Source organism: Mastigoproctus giganteus, chromosome 1, assembly GCF_048544385.1.
Source record: "Mastigoproctus giganteus isolate SK-2022 chromosome 1, ASM4854438v1, whole genome shotgun sequence".
NCBI lineage: Eukaryota > Metazoa > Arthropoda > Arachnida > Uropygi > Thelyphonidae > Mastigoproctus > Mastigoproctus giganteus.
Genome location: NC_143575.1, coordinates 11,574,913 through 11,594,543, shown reverse-complemented (window position 1 = coordinate 11,594,543; position 19,631 = coordinate 11,574,913). Strand labels below are relative to the sequence as shown.

At 34.9% G+C, this 19,631-nt stretch overlaps 1 protein-coding gene across 3 annotated transcripts in view; it reads left to right on the top strand.

Moving 5' to 3' along the window:
- The window catches only part of tgo (Aryl hydrocarbon receptor nuclear translocator homolog tgo), a 535,800-nt gene that overhangs the window by 161,589 nt on the left and 354,580 nt on the right, over positions 1-19,631 (top strand). Inside the window, exon 1 of one of the 3 annotated variants that reach the window (XM_090371441.1) lies at positions 6,465-6,899. The exons of the other annotated variants lie outside the window; for them this stretch is intronic. Within the exon in view, the coding sequence (XP_090227567.1) occupies positions 6,721-6,899 (179 nt within the window). The 5' untranslated portion in view covers positions 6,465-6,720. Of the gene's footprint in view, positions 1-6,464; positions 6,900-19,631 lie in introns of those variants that run through there. 3 annotated transcript variants of the gene reach the window in all.

Genomic DNA, 19,631 nt, shown 5'->3' with positions numbered 1-19,631 from the left:
AAACTCAGAGTCTATAAACTTCCATATACGTTGAATGATAGATTTCTTATGCATCCTATTTCCAATCTTCATGCTAATTAATGAGAAGCCTCTTCTACGCTTTGAACTGACATATATATATTTTTTAAAAAACCTCTCAAAGTGGATGTAATCACCGCTCTCCCCACACCGGTTGGAAAACGGCCAGTTTCTTATCCCATCATTGATGAATAGAATTTTTTGTGATATTTTCTTACAACGGGCTTGAGTTATTCTGTCTCAAGTGAGGGTTGCATAGTTTTTTTCGTCCAGCAAACAAGCAAATCGATCACGGAATACATGCAGTTTACAGAAACAATATACTTTCGCCTCATTGCCTTAGTTGCTTTGCGCATAACATACACACACTAAAACGTGCTGATTTGAACTAGTGCTGCCACCTCAAAGAATAGCCAGAGTTTCATTTCATATTTCAAATTCGGAAATTTTTACTGAATTGGTTAACATTATATATGAAAACAAATTTTTTAAAAAGAATAATAAATAATAATGAAGGTGAAGAACAACGACCTGTTCGCCTTGAATGCCGAAGTCAAATTCTTTTTATTTTTTCCCCAGTTCTAATTTCACTTTCAGATTTCTATGCATTAACAGAGAGAGAGAGACGTCAGTTTTAATATTCTGAAGTTGGTTAAAAAAAAAAGCGTAGCTTGATCGAATCTGTTATAAAGTTGTTTTTAATTTTCCTGACACAGATGCTAATGAGATTCTCTTCGTTCTTTGTTTCAGATTAGTTTATTTAAATATATAGGTATTGCAACAAATCTCATCCATTCATCTTTGTTGGAACTATGGTGTATTTCTTTCGATTTCATTAACTGTTTGGTCTTTTAAATCTTTAACTCGAGTAATCTAGTTCCATACTGCTCTTTGTTCCAAACACTGATTTTCTTTTTATACGATTAAATAAATTAAAATTTAGGTCTCATTGGACAAAAAGTATACGCAGTTTCTTTGACGACATGAGAGCTCCTGCAGAAGAGGCGCCTCCGTAGCCAGGTGGGAAGGAGCAGCAGTGCGTAGCACACGCTTCTTGATTAGACCGGGGTTCGAGCCCGTCACCACCAAATACGGAGGATACGGAAAGGTCAGGGAATGACCACCGCATATCCCGGAGCAATATGGCCTTAGTTGCTAATGCTCCAAAAAACAAACAAGCAGAAGAAAATATTGCTAACTTCAACTCTCCATTTTCATAAATAAAATTTAAAATGTGTTTAGTTTTAAGTTGAAATATGCCTATTCACATTAAATTGAAGCAAACGAACTAAAATTAAAAGAAATGCTTTAAATTTTTCCTCAAGGGTCCGGTTGTTCTTCTCAGTGTTCAGTTTCTCAGAATCGTGCCATAAATTATTTCACAAGTGAATGCGCACCGAATATACGAATCTAAACAGGCTGTGATCTGGCAATGACGTGGCTTAATGACCTGGCTGTCGTTGTACTCAAATAGCCAGTGCACTGAAATTTAGCTTGTGTTGAAAGGTTAACTTGGAGTAGAACAACGAAAAAAATTGGATTGCTGATATTAGTTCATTGTTGAATTGATATGACATCTGACGACATTTTTACAACCTTTTAGCCACTGGATATAATTCACGTAGTTGACTTTCAGTTTGTTTATGCTTTCAATTTTTCCTCAAGGGTCCGGTAACTGTAACAACATACTCAGCCATACAAGAGCAGGTTGTCTACTTTCTGGACTGCGAAAACTATTAAATCCATGAGTAGCAGAATTCAGTGAAATGCATTTCAGAAGCAGAGAGAGAGAAAGAGAGATGAGCATCTTGATCAGAGGCGTGTCTCAATTGATTAAATCAGATTTAACGGTGAGGGCTAATTTCCGTAATATGGGCCATGTGCTGATTGCATGTTGGGGGAAATTCAGAGTTTACGAAAAAGTGAACTGCAGGTGCTGCAACATTTTATTTTATTAAAAAAATCTCCACTGATGAAGAGCAATTTAATAGACAAATCGATTTCGCCAGTCTCACCTCTCAGTAAAATTTTCGGGTCGTCCACATAGTGGAAGGAGGTTACCGTCTTCCCTCGTTCACGATTTCGAAGGGAGTCTCCTGCAACCTTAGTGAGCTGCATATTTGTGGAAAAAGCTTTGAGATGCAAAGTTGTACCAAAAAGATGTTTGCGAGAAGGCATTTCCAATCTGTGGAAAGGCTCTCTCTCTCTCTCTCTCTCTCTCTCTCTCTCTCTCTCTCTCTCTCTCTCTCTCTCTCTCTCTCTCTCTCTCTCTCTCTCCTGATTATCTAATTAAAACAGAAATATTATTCGAAGCTCAGTGCAATGAATGGTTTGAAAAACCAAAAATTTGTTGACAGTGGACTTTAATTTCAGTAAATTGTAGTTTTGAAATTTTAAATTGTGGGAAATACATTGTAAATGAAGATTGTTTCACTGAAGTGCGAAGAAGAATATTTAGGTGAGTTTGAAGTTAAGCGTAATGATGTTGCAGATGCCAGTTTAGAAGAGCGAGCATCTGCAGTTTTGCAAAGTGGCTATTGCTGTTCACATCCTGATTAAATGATTCGCATTGATAGCTCATTTTAAGTCCAGAAAATTCTCTACTTGTACTTGCGAACAAGTGCAGAATTACTCGCGAAGCTATTCAATCCCATAACTGTAATATTTTTGGAGACTCGAGCTTATGAACTCCTCTAACCCTAAGAGGCCTCTCGAAGTGAACAGAAAATTTATTTAATTTGTTTAATTAGATACTAGTTACAATTTTAGCATTCTGAAGAGTATAACCATGTCCCGACATTTATATTTTGAAATTGTATTGAACTTGATAGAGTAAGGGGGAACCACTCCGAAACATCGTGCTCTTGTCTGCAGAGTAATTCTTATTCCGAACAACTAGTTCTTCAGAATAAAGTGTGAATTTGAATTTTCAAATAAATTTATGAATTTAATTAATATGACAATTTCTTTTTAAATTGCATTTTTGAAAAAAAAGTGTGCATAAAAAGGTAAAATGTCTCATCACTGGAAAATGCAACGCTTTCATCAAGTGTCAAGCAGTTAAAGCAGGAAAATTGACTGGACTATTCTGAAACCTCAAAAAACCAGCAAGGTTTTTAATAAATGGGTTTGAAAAAAAAATCTCTCGGGAAGTATTTTTGCTTCTAATTAAAGGTTACGCTGATTTTTCATGTGTAGCGATAATAAAAAACGAATGTCCTTCCGATGAACAGCACATATTGTAAGTAGATACGATTTTCAAGTTTTGCCATTTTCTTAATTTGGAAAATTTGACTAGCATTTTAAAGTTAGCATGCAAGATTCATTTCTATTCCATCTTCTCCGTATAAGACACAGCAGCATCCACTGAACTTTGTTAAATTGCTATTTATGCTCAATTCCTTTAGAACGATTCATGAAAAGTCTGGGCACAACTTGTGGAAAAAAGATGAACAATCTTCAAGAGTTAATGGCATCCATTCATCCTGTTTCTGAATTTGCTTTAAAATAAATTCTTCGAAGAATTTATTTTCAAGAAAACCAGTGCAGTCAGTACCAAGGCCATCTCGTCACGGAATATTCGGGTTCCGATAGAAAAACATCCTTCCCTCCCCCACATACACTGAAAGCTTTGTGATCAAGCTTCGATCGCATCATTAATACATTTATCTGTCAACGTGAATTTGCTACTGTACAATAATTATTCTTATAATTACGCATAAACAATTAACTTTTCCCAATCCGAAATTAGAGATTACAGAAATAGGACATAATCCCGCAAAGGTTGGGAAAACCCATCTAATTCACTTGCTCGATTAAGCAAATGAGGCATCGAAGAAAGCTCACCAAATCACGACGCAGCTTTGCTGGATGCTGAACTTATTGTCAAGTTTATAGCTATACAGCAGTAGGATTGGGGTTTTTTTATATATATATACAGTAAAAGCTCATTAATTCGGACTGATAGGGCGATAGTCCGAATTGTATAATATAATGATATGTAAATATTTTCAAGTTGCAGTTTATAAAAACAGGGAAATTATTTATGACCCATCAACATTGTTAATTTAGATGGCAATTAGGATACCAATTTAATGAAGAAAAGTTTATATGAAGAACAAAATTAAATACGAATAGTTCCCCAAATGGGACACGAATAACACGGTATTTAAACAAAAAATAAATAAATAAATTAGTGCGTTAAACGCTGATAACTACAAATATATTTCAAACTACATCTCCTACCCCCCCCCCCCCAACACACGCTGGTCATATGACCTATGGACTTATACGTGAATATCGTGACTTCTTCCTTCCTGCCTTACACCAAGACAGGAAGGATAAGCCTTAGCTGCGCATCTTAGTCCCAGCATCGCTATCTAGTATATCCCTGTAAAGGAGAAAACACACATATACCAGAAGGTTGCTATATGATCTACACAAGAATTATCTATATCTTAATTTTCATAATTGGATGGATAGAGTTCTTATATATATATATATGCCCTTATGGATCTGCGTGCTATATTTTTACAACAAGGGTACATCTTTACTGACATCTGATTAAATTGATAGTGGTCCTCACATAGGTTATTAACAGCCCTAAAATACACAAATCACTAAGTGAATGATATTTTTTGCTTCTCGTTTTTTTTTTTAATATGACATTTTACAATCCATTTACAATCAATTTATACACGTTACGAGAATGAATCGTGTGATTTAATATATTAATGCTTATTAAAACATATTAAATCGGTATTAGTTTTTGTGTTGATTTGATGGCAAAAAATAATGGTAAACTAGTACGGGGAGAGAGGCTGACTATTTATAAGCCTTACTTTTTTTTCACATTTTGATTTGGCTGGGGATTTGATTTGATTTGATTTGTAAAATAAAAATACCTCTCTAACAGAAGAAAATATACACCCAGAAGGGTGATATATTTTCTTCACTTGGATACAATTCATTAAGGGAAGTCTTACAATTCCCTTAATGAATTGTATCCAAGTGCAATCATGAAAATAAAATTTAATAATGACAGTAATAAATCCTTGACTAATAGTAAATCCTGAACGTTATGCCAAAATGTTATTCTTTTATTATTCTTTTATTCTTTATTTTTCTTTATTTATTTATTTTATTCTTTATTTTGACCCTTTCTTCTCACAAGATTTAAACTATTTAGTTCATCCTTCTGAAAAACTGGACAAGAAACTTAAATATAATATTCCACCTGTGACATTAATTGGTATGTCGTATTAAGTTCCCATAAAATTGTATTTATTAATAAATAAACTCATTTAGTACGCCATTTTTAGCTTAATTATCGAAGTCTAACAAAATAATTTCACAATTTCTTCAGACTGAAAAGTTGTTTTGTTCGTAGACTGTACTCTAAATGGTCGAAGAACTAATAAAAAAAACAATAAAAGGAAGTGTAAAGTTGGCCTGATTATCTGAAAAAAAATTTTTAAAAAAGGCAATACGTGTTATTAAAGTGTAGTTCTGTGCTTCGGTCAAACTGTTGAGTAATTAATTATTGTTTCAGCAACTGATTCGATGCGCCAGTAACCTCCTCTTCTGTGTGCTTTTCGAATTCCCAGAATTCATTCATAACTCCCTCACTGGCAAAAATTAAAAACTCAAAATTACAGCGACGATCTTTGAAAATCCGTCGATTGTTTGGGATTGATATACATAACTTTTAAGCATTTAACTTATCAGCGCTAATTTTAAAATTTTTCTTAGAAAGTCATTTTCATAGCTCGTTTTGACAAATATCTTCGACCCTATTCGACTCTTATTCTATTTTTTTTTTTTTCTAATATTAATTCATTTTCACAGTGACATTTTTTTTAGAGGATTAACTAATGATACAGAAAGATTAGCTGTTCGTATTTACTTACCTGTTCGTCAACGAAAAAGCATTAAAAGTCGATTATCCTTAAATGGCACCGAAGTCTGGGCACTGTGTTAGTTTTCCGGCTCGTTGCTTACTCACATTAGAAGGTTGGAAGAGAACAACTGAGTTTTGTACGGTTCATTTCAGTTACCACAGAAGCCCGTTCTTGGCCCGGCTACTTCTTAAACAGGTGGTAAATGACCCCCGAGGTCAGCCCTCCTTACACGCCTCGCCTGGCCATACTGAACGTTGTAGACGGGTTCCGTACCGCAGCGCCAGCAGGCCGGCGGAAGGTCAGGTGCCGCCGCCCTCATTGGTTACATCGCCGCCTTAGAGGCGGGGCTCATTCCCGCAGCTCATCGTTGTACCCCCCAAACGTACCTCCTGCCAGGTGATGCCCAGTGTTCCAACAGTGCGCGCGCGCGTCGTGTCTTCACTGAAGTCGGTGTGCTGATCTTCTCAGTAGGATAGTGCCTCCGTTTCGCCGGTAAGACTCATACCTCACAGAATGTGTACAAGGGATGTGAAGTAAAAAACAGAGAAGCTAGTGCGAGTATTGACGCTTGATTTCATCTCGTTGTAGCTCTATCTCCCGATGCCGTCGGCCGATGTCATGAAGAACCGGTGACGTAATTTACGCCGAGCTTGTTTCACCTGGAGCAATCTGATCGTCAAGTGACCGCGTGTACTTTGGTCCACGTGCAGGTGAAGCTGATCTGTTAATCAGCATCACCCGACTTCCTTGTTATGGGAAGACTGTTTCGTGCAATATCAAGGACGCTGTGACCCCGTCGACAATGTTTACTTACGCTGGACCTCCCCATTACACACCCCCAACGACTTACATAGCCCCATCAGTTGCTCCTATGGGTGCTGTTGGGGGTATGGCAGCTGTAGGAGGAATAGGGCCTCCTGCTCCGGCTGCCACTCAGGTTCCTGGTACCACTAGTCCACACTCTAAAAGACGAAGATTTGTGTAAGTCATATAATTTCATCCTATATTTGTTTATAAAATGTATATTAATGCGTTTGCTGTCAGAAATTAGAGCCCGCATTTGTTGTGCATGATATTTAGGATAGCTTGCATTTTCTAGGAACAAAGAGTGGTATCTGTTTATTTTATTTGAGCTTGAAAACAAAAATGCATTTATTAATGTTCTCATTCTTATTATCATAAATATTTGCTACTTTATAAATTTAAATAGCGCCATAAGCTTACACAGCCACCCCTTTTGCTGTCAGTAATTCATTTTGTGTTTATTTTTCAGCTAAGAGTTAAATTTTGAATTATTATAACTCTGAATTCACAGTGCAAAAATAACGCAAATGGTTTGTAATGAACTTAAGTTGAAGAAAATACTAAAAGTTCCCAGTTCTTGCTGTTTTACTGTATTTATCTGATAGCACGTTTTCTCTCTCAGCTCTTCCCCAAACTCTCTAATGAAATATCATTTCAGAAAAATAAATAAATAAGATAGAACAGGATTTGTAACCCTATTCGATTATATCTGGTTTCAACGTATACTGAATTACTTTGTTTCGAACCTCAGAGCAGTGTGTGTGTGTGTGTGTGTGTGTGTGTGTGTGTGTGTGTGTGTGTGTGTGTGTGTGTGAGAGAGAGAGAGAGAATACATATAACCGGGTGGGTGTCTTGGGCAAAGTCTTTCGAAGAAACTTACGGGAGTTTAGAGAAAAAGAGAATATTTCTCTTTTTAGGACAACGAACATCAAAGGAGAGTTGAGAAATAGAGTTGGCTACGTCCATGATAATTATTCGCTGGGAACAGTGTAATCATAAATAGTTTGGTAAATTGGCTGTCGTCTTTAATAGGAATTATTCTTCCTGAGATCCCTTGGGTCCTCTTCCATAGAGTGTAGTATTTTTAAAGCATCGTATGAAAAATAGGAAATGAATTCCATTATATAAATGTCTAAATGTGAAAGAGTTATCCCTCACTTTTCAGCTAAAAAGTTTAACTAGTAATAATTGTAATAATTATCTCAATCCGTAATACAAAATTCAGTTTTTACCACACACCATAGATACCAAGGCCGCATCGCAAACACTGGACATACGGTGACACGCAATGGGAATGGTAGGCTGAACCTAAAGTAATTAGGACCGCATTACCTAGATTGACTAAAGATTGGCAGCAGTGCAACAAGAGTAGTACTTTCCAAAATATTAGATATTCAGAAGATAGGTTAGTGGAAGAGGTATTTTCTTGTAATTACTCGTCTAACCAAATACATTAGAGTATTGGAGTATGTATTCTTTAAATATCTGATAATGTTTTTCAGGGTTGCTATGTAACGTTGCTTCGTATTTTTTGTTTAATGAAAACCCTTTGAAAACCCCTTAAACCCTTTGCTAGTAACATTTTTGAGCAATCTACAAAAATGACTTCAGTAGTGAAATGAAAGTCTTCATCAAGCTTTTCAGTAAGGAATTTTCTTATTGAATGCAAAAGAAAATCGCCAATTAAAGGACTTTTTAACTTCGTGACTTTTCTTAAACAAGTTAAGGAAGTTTATAATGTCCACGGGTATAGTAAAAAATTCCGCTCAAATTGTTTGCACTTATCTGAAAAGAAACTTCAGCTATTTTAAAAATTTTGGAATTCATTGGTGAGTAAGTCTTGATGTGCAAGATAAATAAGAAGCTAATTCATTTATCACTGTTCTGTTTTACAGACATAAAGTATGATAATACAATTAATACATAAACTTAACATTGCATTCCTTATAACTTTAGAATGCTCTTGATTTTGGCTCCTAAAATCTAACAACTGATAGAACAATGAAGCATACTTCATAATTGCATAGTATCCACTAGATCTCTCCAGGTACCTTTATTATGAGTCTTGGCAACATCAGCGATCTTTTTATGTCCTACATACGACTGTGATTAAATGGTCTATAAGCTTTAGTGCTACCCCATAATATACCCAGCACAAATGACCTTTGATGTTAATGCTATACCAGATAGCTATTTCTTTAAAATTGAACAGTTTGCTTATAAAGAGTAAGTATATTCAGTCCAGCATACACACACCACAGTTATCAAATTACCCCAAAGCGAATCCCCATGGATGATTGCTATAGGAGACTATTGGCTATGCTGATCGTTGGCCTTCAAAAAAAAAATAATAAATAAATAAAAAAAAAAAAAAAAAAATATATATATATATATCAGACTTACAAATTAAATAGACAAATGAAATTTCCGGTTTTGTTCCTGGATAGTCACAAAAGATCAGAGGAGTTAACTGTAACGACTGTTATAAAAATGTCTACTTAATTAAATGAAGTTTAATTAAGTAGACTTAGAGTAAAACATTTCAAATTATGAAATCCAGCAGCATTCTCCGTGCATGCTTTAAGGAGAAATGCTGAGGATAAATGATTGGCATGCCTCACCATAAAATTGCTAGCTAATGTAGCTTAAATATCATTCCGTGGTATTTTAGCTAAGTTCAAGACAGGTACTCAGGGCCGGCTTTTGGGCGAGGCGCCACGGGCGATCGCTCTGGTGCTAAGTGATTGTGGGCACTGTAAACCTCAATTATTTTTATAGTAATATATACAAATGTACTGGATGAAAAAAGTCACACTGAGAGTTTAAAAGCTATACGTTGTCGAAGAAAAGACGATGTTTGCGTTGATTCAGACTCGTATTAGGCATGAAACACAGTACCTAACAAATAAGTTAATGGACTTCAAATTTTTAATTATATTACTGGATGATACGACATTTCATCTCAATTAATTATTTGAGTGATATGATGCAAAATCCAACAAAAGATATCACAATTGTAACGTCTCTTAAGAGTTGCTTCTCTTGGTACAGAAATAGCGGATTTAATATCCTGTTAATATTGCAAAAGAGATATGGACTTTCTTTAAAAAACTTGCAGGAATGTGTAAAGGAAAACTGTGATTATGAGGGAGCAAGACGAATCTGTACGGAAAGACCAGATGAAATATTCAAACGTGAGGGTTTTTTTTTTTTAACGTTACAATGGACTCCATTCATATTTACCTCAAAGAGCAGTTTGAACAGCTTAAAAATCATAACAGTAGAGGGATTTTTATATAACCACAGAAGACTTAGCCGCTCATTGTATGAATTTACAGTGAGAAACTACCTAACCGACGTCGAGATTTGAGATTTTTATTTATTTTATTTTTTTATTTTATCTTCTTATCCTGATTCATACGAATGATATTCGAAAAGTTTCTAGCCTACCGTGTTTGAAAATGAAGTAGTCTGGAAAGGTAACTTTTATTCAACGTTTCATATTTGATGTAACTTTCCTTCTTCTGTGCTAGATTCCGTACTCAGGACGGACTGTCTTGTCTGCTAACTTGATTGTATTTATCCCAAAGCCTTTTCAAATGTTTTTCAATGCAGAAAACAGGTAGTAATCCGATGAGACCATATCTGGCCATGTGACAATAATTCATAATCTAAATAATTCAAAATATCCATGGTTACCTAACCCTTGTGACTATAAATTGTCATGCAGAAAGAGGATCCCTCTAGAGAGTCTCTCCGACATTTTACCATTAATTGTCCACTAAATTTAAGTTGCAACGAAGAACAATATTCACCTGTAATGGATTTACCCTTTTGAAAGTACTCAATGAATATCCCACAAAACTGATGCTATCACCATGGTAGATGATGGTATTCTTTGAATTTCTTTTTGGATAGAAAATACTCCATGGACCCCTGTTTGATCTTACTAAATTATAGTAATAAATCCAAGTTTCAGTCGTGGTCATTAGGCTGGGAGACTAGTTTGAATACTGCCTAAATTTCGCAAGACTTTCTTTGCACGACTTGCTCTTCTGATCTACAGTAAACCCATTTCGCTGAAAATCTTTTCATTAATTGTGGACAACATGGTGATCTCTTTCACAGAATATGTTTATTTAGTATGTATTTGATCCATTCTGACGATCTTTCAAAATCAGGTCATGAATAACAAATATTTTCTGTGACTTACACAAATTGGTCGTTCAAATCTGGTTTCGCCTTTGGTGGTCCTGCAATCCCTTTTCAATTCAGTATCAACGTTCTTGGTGGTATTCTATGATGTGCGATCATCGTGCAACGTTTCGATTCATATATTCTCGTTGATTTGCTCTCCTATAGTCCGTTTAAAAATATTTCATCACTGCACATCTCTCATCTTTGCTGAAATTATTGGTTTTGGCAGACATGACTTTCTTAAACCTTAAAAAATTAATAAAATGTAAGAGATTACTCTAAAAATTGGGTTACGTGCATATGAATATTTGTAATTCAGTATTAATGTGTTTATTTTATTTTCAAATACTGAAATATATAATAAGCCGGGAACTTCTTTAAAATACCCCTCGTTCATATATATATAATATATTCAAGCACAATGTTTGAATATATTTTATTCGTTGGTGAAACAGGTTGTTTTTATTTTTTCTATTATCATCTCATCTGTCGGCATAATTATCTGCCTTGCGTAGGATAAGGACGGGATAATTATATAGAAAAGGGGAAGGGGTTCCTTACGGGAGGTTAGCATGAAGTGAAATAAAGGAGTGATTACGTTTTCAGGCGATTTGTAAAATACAGAAACGCAATTTTTGGACAATAGAAATGGAAAAAAATATATAGTAGCATAAATTATATACTTATATAATGATATATAAGTTTTAACTTTTCCGGTAATCCAAAAAATATATACAAGGCCTGACAGTCTGAGAGGTGGCAATGGTGATTTTTTGATAGAAGAGCTAGATGGAGGAGGTAAACGCAGTGAAGGTAGAAACCAGCTTAAAGAATTTGTGATTAAAAGGCGCTTATTTTTCGTTTTTAATTTTTTACAGATTTTTTTATAAGGTAATACAGCAGATTTGGTTTGTTCAATCCCCAAAAACATGCATATCGGTTTGTGTACGCACGCTTACTCAGACATAAGATATGATCAACCTTGGGAGCCACTGTATGGCCAAAACAGTCAGATGCAAAAGTCCCAAAACAAGAACACCATAACAGCTTTTTATATTTTTGCTGTCATCTTTTTCAAGAATTTAAGAATTTAAAATAAAGTTTTTAAAATTTTATGGTTTATATTGTCCTTTTGACTGTTGATAATTTGAACAGAACCCGCCATTTTATGTGTAATCAAATAGATGCGAAATTGCCTTTTATATGCAATTTAAATTTTCTTTGCCTCAAGGCTTTTCCGATATCTACTCATTGGCCAAATTACTGTTTTTTTTTTTTTGCAAATTTGTCTGTACTAATCGTCTAGTTTATTACACAGAACAAATTTTTGTTGGCGTTGTCAATTCACGTATTCAAAAATAAGTGTATCGCTGGAAAAAGAAAGAGGTGATGAGTATGTCATATCGTCTTCGGCAGTTGGGTGTAGTCTTTGCTGTTTGGAACGTGATCGAGTGTTATCATAAGGCCACCTCTCAGTGAGATGTTAAACTAGTGCCTGAACAGGTTTAACATCTTACTGAAACTTTTCGGGGAGAAAATAGTAAAGTGGGATGCATCCAAATGACTTTATTGTCCTCTTTATGAAAAGCATTACCCAAGATCAGGTTTTATGGTGATCAATGTATTTTATTGACCGATCTTGAGTTATGTGCTCTATATATGGCATCCATGTAATAGCTAGTTTCTATAGTTAACACACTTAATACTGCTGTATCTTCATAATGTTATGTCTCAGCGTCGGCCTTAGATTACTTATTGGGCGTGCTGACTTCTAGTTTCTTTTCAAGCAGCAGTTGTTTTCGCATTGCGCCTGCAGAGAGTAGTACCAAAATGATTTAAAGGACTTCTTACAATGGTCATAGTAAGAATGTAACTACCTAAGGGAATTCATCCCGCCTATAAAGATCGAAGATTAAACTAATGTTATTTCAGAAATCTTCGTATGTTCCAATTCGAAAGTATCAAGTGCCTGATATACTTATTGGCCTCTTTCATAGTGTTTCTCTTTATTGCTTATCTGGTTGTGTCAGCTAAAAACCGTGCCTTTTTTCCTTAGGCTGGACCTCTCCAAAATATCATAAGTTACAATTATTTCCTATTGGAAATAACTTTTGTATATTTTTTAATTAGTTTATTGATTGATTCATAATTTATTTATGTACATAGTTTTATTTTATTTATTTCGATTTCAATTTATTTAGTTGCTGGATTATCATCATCGAAGTGGATTGGTAAACTTCTCTTATTCTTTTACAAATATTTCATTCCGCAAACAGCGCACCGACCAAAAAATACACGCAATTTATAGACACAAATAACTGACGCCTCATGGCTTGGATTCCTTTAGCGCTACTCCGAAACAACAAAAGTGTGTGCGCTTCTGTAAAAAAACTGAACAGTGGGAAAAATTATATAGTCTCATCCACGTATACAATTATCTCAAAAGCGAAGGGCTTGAAAAGTAGAAATGGAAAAAATATCATTAATAAATACGATATAGATAACGCTTTTAAATCGAGTCTTGTTAAAAATCATATGGAAAAATTAGGAAAGAGGGGAACTGTGTAGCTGTCACATGAATTCATCAAAACACGTTTCTACGATCACAGCCCGAGAACAACTAACTCAGAACGTAGCACGGACTCTTTCCACAGTTGGTAGATTCACGATTCTCTTCTATAATCCCACCCCTTCAATTTCTTTTTGAATCGGAACACTTATCAACAATCATTGCATCGTTTAATTTTCTCTGGGGATCTTTTATCAGTTACGATAATCATAAATAATTTTTTTTTTTTTTTTAGCTTTTACAAATTCCACTGAAAGGAGGCCAGTTACAATGATTTATTGAGGTGATATAGGGAAGGAATATATTTAAAAAAATTCACGTCTGTTCTGTTGCTGATGAACCGAGTAGGGAGGGAACTTTCCTTGAGCTAGTTTAAACTGGGACACCACCAGCTAAAACCACGTGTGTGCTGTGTGTGTGTGTGTGAATGGCTGCGTTTTATACAGGTATACAGGCCCATTATTCGAGTGTCGTTGCTTTCTTGGATAGATCTGTCCTCAGTCACTTATCTGCACTTAAATTTGAACTTATTCTCCAGTGCGATTATAGATGTTCAGAATGAGAATCGTTAACACTTTGAAAATCTTTACTACTTCAACAATTGTCATAATCTAAAGCTGCTGCTTTTCTTGGGATAGCTTTATTTCATTTTCTAGTCCGCTGCTGATATACAAGTCGCGTACTATGCTCGATATTTCTGGCAGTACTTCATAATAAATTATATACTCCATACTGTATGATAAATAAATACTGTAATACCTTATTTATAACAAATACCATTTCCTTAAACAGTTTTTGGAAGCCTAGAATAATTATGGTTTTAAATAGAAGCTCATCATATTAATACCTTATATATATAAGGTATTATATATGTGACGATTTTGGATTAAGGAACATATTTGTCTTCCTCTCCCCCTCCATATATCCAGATCTGCAGAACAGAAGAGAATAGCCGAGTGGTCAACGCCAGGGTGTTCCTCGAGTGACCGGGGTTCAAGCCCTTAACTGCTAAATACGGTGCTGTTTCTTGTATTCTTGCGAACTCTTCTGACCGTGTGGTCGTCCCGGAGTATAAACTGAAAAAATTATGTGGGAGGGAAATACCGCTTTGTACAAATATAAATTGCTCGGACACTCGCATCAACTTGAAGCGAATATCCAATATGTTGCTTTCCTTTTATGAGATTGCTTATTATTTAGCTAAAAACGTTAATCATATTTCTGCTCACTCGCTGCAAGGAGGTGAAATATTTTATCGTGATAATTTTTAATGAACATTTGAGTTGAAAAATTTCTGGTCCATAATTTTTATCATAAACAAATACATTTCGTGTACGTTGTACATAAAATGTAAGTCTCTTTGTTGCTTGAACATTTAAACTTTTCAAAATACTTTTGTGTTTTATAGAAAAAAAAAAAATCATTACATATTATTTAATGGAAACAACTGAGTTTTTTTTTTTTTTTCTCTCTCTCTCTCTCTCTCTCTCTCTCTCTCTCTCTCTCTCTCTGTTTGTTTGCACATACCCAATCGCCTGTACTCCATCCTGTCATAATTTCAAAACATCTGATAACTTGACCGAGGCGAACATCCTGTGATCCCTAACATCTGATCTACTCTTGTAGGTGTCCCGTCTAGGCGAAGTCTTTGTTAGGGTCAAGCAGCCCTTCAGCGAAATCTGATTTAATTCGGCGATAAAATCAGAGAGAGAGTTTTCCACACGAATTTATCTTAATCATCAACTTTTCTTGGAACACAACCCGTGAAAAGAAAATGTCCTTCACAGAACAAGATATGTACAACAAATAAAATAAATAATGAATGCTAGGTGTATGAAATGCTCAAATGATTAAAGTGATCGTGATTACATGGAAATTAAAAGTAATAGTTTTGTTCAAAAATTTAATTAATTGTACTAGAATTAAAATAAAGATTAAGTGAAACAGGAAACGTTTGTTTTTAACGGTGTAATGGAAAGTAATGAATAGTAAAAACGAATGAGTGGAATTTATCTCCTACTGAGATAAATTTCGAAGGGCGTCTTAGCGAGACGAGAGTTTTACATAAATTTCGACTTGTGAGTAGCTTTGTATAGATAAGATTTTTTTTTTTTTTTTTTTTTTTTCGATTCCATCTTTAATCAATGGCACAGGCAGTCACTTCTTGGGAAAAAAAATACTCTGTGTACCGATTTTTAAAGAATTGATCGCAAATTTCGAGAAGAGTATCTTTAAAAATAAATAAATAAATAAAAGCGTATCTGATCTAAGTATTTTTGTACAGATACAGACCACACTTTTTTTTTAAACCAGCTGCTTCATTCGCTAATTGGATTTTGCTTATCGACAGCAAGCGTAGGTAGCTTTAATGTTTCTTAAATCATGATAAATTGAAATTAAATAATAAAATGGGGGAAGGACATTTCAAATATATGCGTGGTGTTAATGAAGCCCTCATGATTAACAACTTTATGTTTTGATGCATTTCCAATAACTGGGTATATACATATAGTCAGGCGCCTTACTTGCCTTCATGCTCGAAAACGTTTTTATAGGAAGTTCTATGGTAATTTCCATTTCACTGATTTCTCAGTGCTCAGGTGTTCACCAGCACAGTTTTCCATCACCGTGAGGAGACTTTCATCTGTAAAGATGGATGCGAAATGCCCATCAATCCTTCAGTCGGGTTATCGATGACTATCCCGCATCCATTACATAAGAGTATAGTCTGATGTGTTCTTTTTGTATTTACATACGTATAAAATTCCTTGTCCTCTTTTCTCTCTCTTGCCAGATTGTGTAACCAACAACGATTTCATTTCGTATACCTACGGGTAAACAATTTCTATGTAGCTATTTAACGATAACTGTATCTCTAGAGAATTCGAGGGAAAAGTGCCGTTAAATAGATTATAAACTGTTTACCTACTTTTGCACCCTTTTAATGTATGCATATTTTTATGTTAGGTAAAGAAAGAGTTACGTATCCTGTCGGCAACTTCCCCGTAAGTTCCCTACATTCATTGATAGCTGTAGATGTAAAAACAGTCTTACTGCGTGATATTCGTCTCATTGATTTCTGTTGATCATGACTGACAACAGTTGTCAAAGAATCTATTACTTTGACAACTATTACTTACAACTACCATAAATGAAACTTTATATAATAGATTCCAAGTTCTTTGTTTAACGCACTTTAGGTAAACTAACCTTATTTAATAACATTTCCTTTCCTAAATTCTTAATTAATAACTGAAAACAGTAATTATTCTATTTTAAGTAACTTAACCTTATAAAATAAGGTTAAGTTACCTTAATAAGGTTGCGTATTTAGTATATCGCAACTTCCATGTGTTAATCACTTTACATCATATCAATATACATGTGGCAATACGTTTCTTAAATACTTAATTAAAAAGTAATCATAAATTACTTAATTAAAAAGTAATCATAATTATATGGTTTGGTTACCTATGATAAGTTAAAGGAAAAACTTGGATGTCTGTGACGTAAAGTTTGAATTCCGACAACTGTCACTGATGATACTTTGAAAACATTTGTGAGTCATGATTAGCAGAAACCAATGAATTTACCCTATTTCACGGAACCTAACTTTATGATATATGGGTTGGTTACCTATGATAAGTTAAAGGAAAAACTTGGATGTCTGTGATGTAAAGTTTGATTTCCGACAACTGTCACTGATGATACTTTGAAAACATTTGTGAGTCATGATTAGCAGAAACCAATGAGAGCCGAAAATCATACAGATTTTCAAGTAATCCTACTGAACTCATGGGAAGGGTGCTGATAAAGTTTTCGTTATCCGTTTCTTCACCTTACATTTTAATGGATGTTTTAAAAATATGTTTAGAACGAACAATGGGAGTGAAACAGTAGTTTTGCTCCTACAGTTACCAGAGCGTGGGGAAATCCCCCCCCTCACACACACTTCGTAGCCACCCTCCATGCGGTGGTTATCACTTACTACTCATTTCGAAAGGTGTATCTAATCCAGTCGACGAAGTAAGGAACTTATTGAGGCCTTTCCAACCTAGGATGAGTCAAAAAAAAACTTGCATCTTCATCTGAGATGAAGGTTTTTTTTTTTTTTTTTTTTTTTCATCCCCGGGCAGAGAAAATTACATTAGAGCACACTTATGCAATTGACAGACATGGCTCTTCAATACCTAATTCAGTGGTTTTCAAACCTTTCTGTTACTCGTGGCACCACTGGAGACCAAAGCGTGTATTTTTTTTTTTTTTCTCTGTCCTTTTGAAAACGCATTTATTGCGACATGATGCATTATCCTCTTGAAAGAACCTGTTCTCAAATGGATACACTGCAGTCATGAAAGGATGTGCCTGATCGGAAATAGTTTTCAGATAACCTGTAGCATCCAAATTTTGCTCCACTTGTATCAATGGGTCGAATATATACCAAGAAAACGCTCCTCACACTATTATTCGGCCACGACCGGTCTGCATAGTAGGCACTTGGAAAATGGGTCCATGGCTCATCAATGCTGTTTTCGCCATATTCTGATCCTTCCATCAAAGTGAAAAGCAGAAACCAAGATTCCTCAAATCAGGCAATGTTTTACCATTCCACCCTTGTCTCTAATGTTGTTATTCCTGAGCTCACTGTAATCGTACTACATCTTTCCTGACAGGAGTGGAACCCAGTTCGCATAACGAATGCGGTATCCATGACACGAGTTGTGCGTTTTTAAAATGCCCATTTGACTACCCAGCGTTGTACTCGGTTGTTATTTAGTATTAATATGATATGAAAATATATATATTAAAATCACCACAACCAGCCCACCCGCACTCAGAAAATAGTGATATAAGAAAATGTCGTGAAATAAGTACCGGGAAAAGAATGTGTTCTGCATTATAACTGAAATATGGTAATAAAGAAATAAGCCGCTCAATAAGCTTGAATTTTTTTTTCTCTGGTGATTTCATGAATACAAGATATATTTATGAAATCATTAGTTATTTACACGCAGTGACGATGGTACTCATTAGGGTGGGAAAAAACAGATGATAAAGATATAAATGAACAGTAACTCATACGTGACATCAATATGAGAGATAATCTTAAATATGAATTCCACATTACGAGCGTGTAAATTCAAAAATGCAGAATGTATAGTAGATTACAGATTGTAACATTTAATTTAAAGATTAATTTAAGTGCTTGTTCATGAAATAATGAAGTAGAGACGAAGATATGAGAGCGAGTAATATGGAGAGCAGCCTGTGTTACTCACGGCGATACTTGCACAGTCCAAGGACTTGTCAGTCTGATATGATTAATATTGGACCAATCGCTATGATTAACGTTTGACCTAAATCAGTATTGTAGTTTTTATTGTTCCAGTTGGGAATCGTGCATTATTAATAAAATAGTTAATTAAATTATAAATGGTTTCAGTACAAGCGAAGCCGACTTGTTTGCAAATGAACTTGATCAGTATACTTTCAGAAACTAAAATTTTCCTACGTACGTACGTACATACGAAATTATTTTGATAGAGCTAGTGGTGGTTACCTACAGTTTTCAACTGCAGTTTTCGATCTGAGTAAGGGACAGGATGCGTGATTTCTGTGTAAGATATCTTTCTAGAAAAATAAGCAATTTTTAGGCACTTTTCACATATCCGTAAAGCATCTATTTATTGTCTTTACCCTGTCTGTCTGTCCGCATGTAACAACTCCAGTTCCAGTGGACAGAATTTTATAATTAACTCCTGTAAAAAGATTTGTTGAGTGATCACAAATTTCATTAAAGTAGGACAAATAAAAGTTCGGCAGATATACACGATCCTTATTTTGTAATGTAGCTGAATCACTTGATATTATTTTTGCGCTCAATGGTAGAATGAATGGGCAATATGACGGATGCGCAAAAAAAAAAAAAAAAAAAAAGAACTATTCTCGCTCCGCGCACATGAAACTCGTTGCCTTTTCAGGAGCTCAGTTTTGTTACCGTTTACTAAACATATAAATCATAAATTATTACTATTTTCTTATTATACTAATTACAGCAGATACATGAAATAGTTGTTATATTTTAATTATTAAAATCCGTGAAGAAATAAGTAAAGTACATTATGAAAATATTAAAGGCCTAC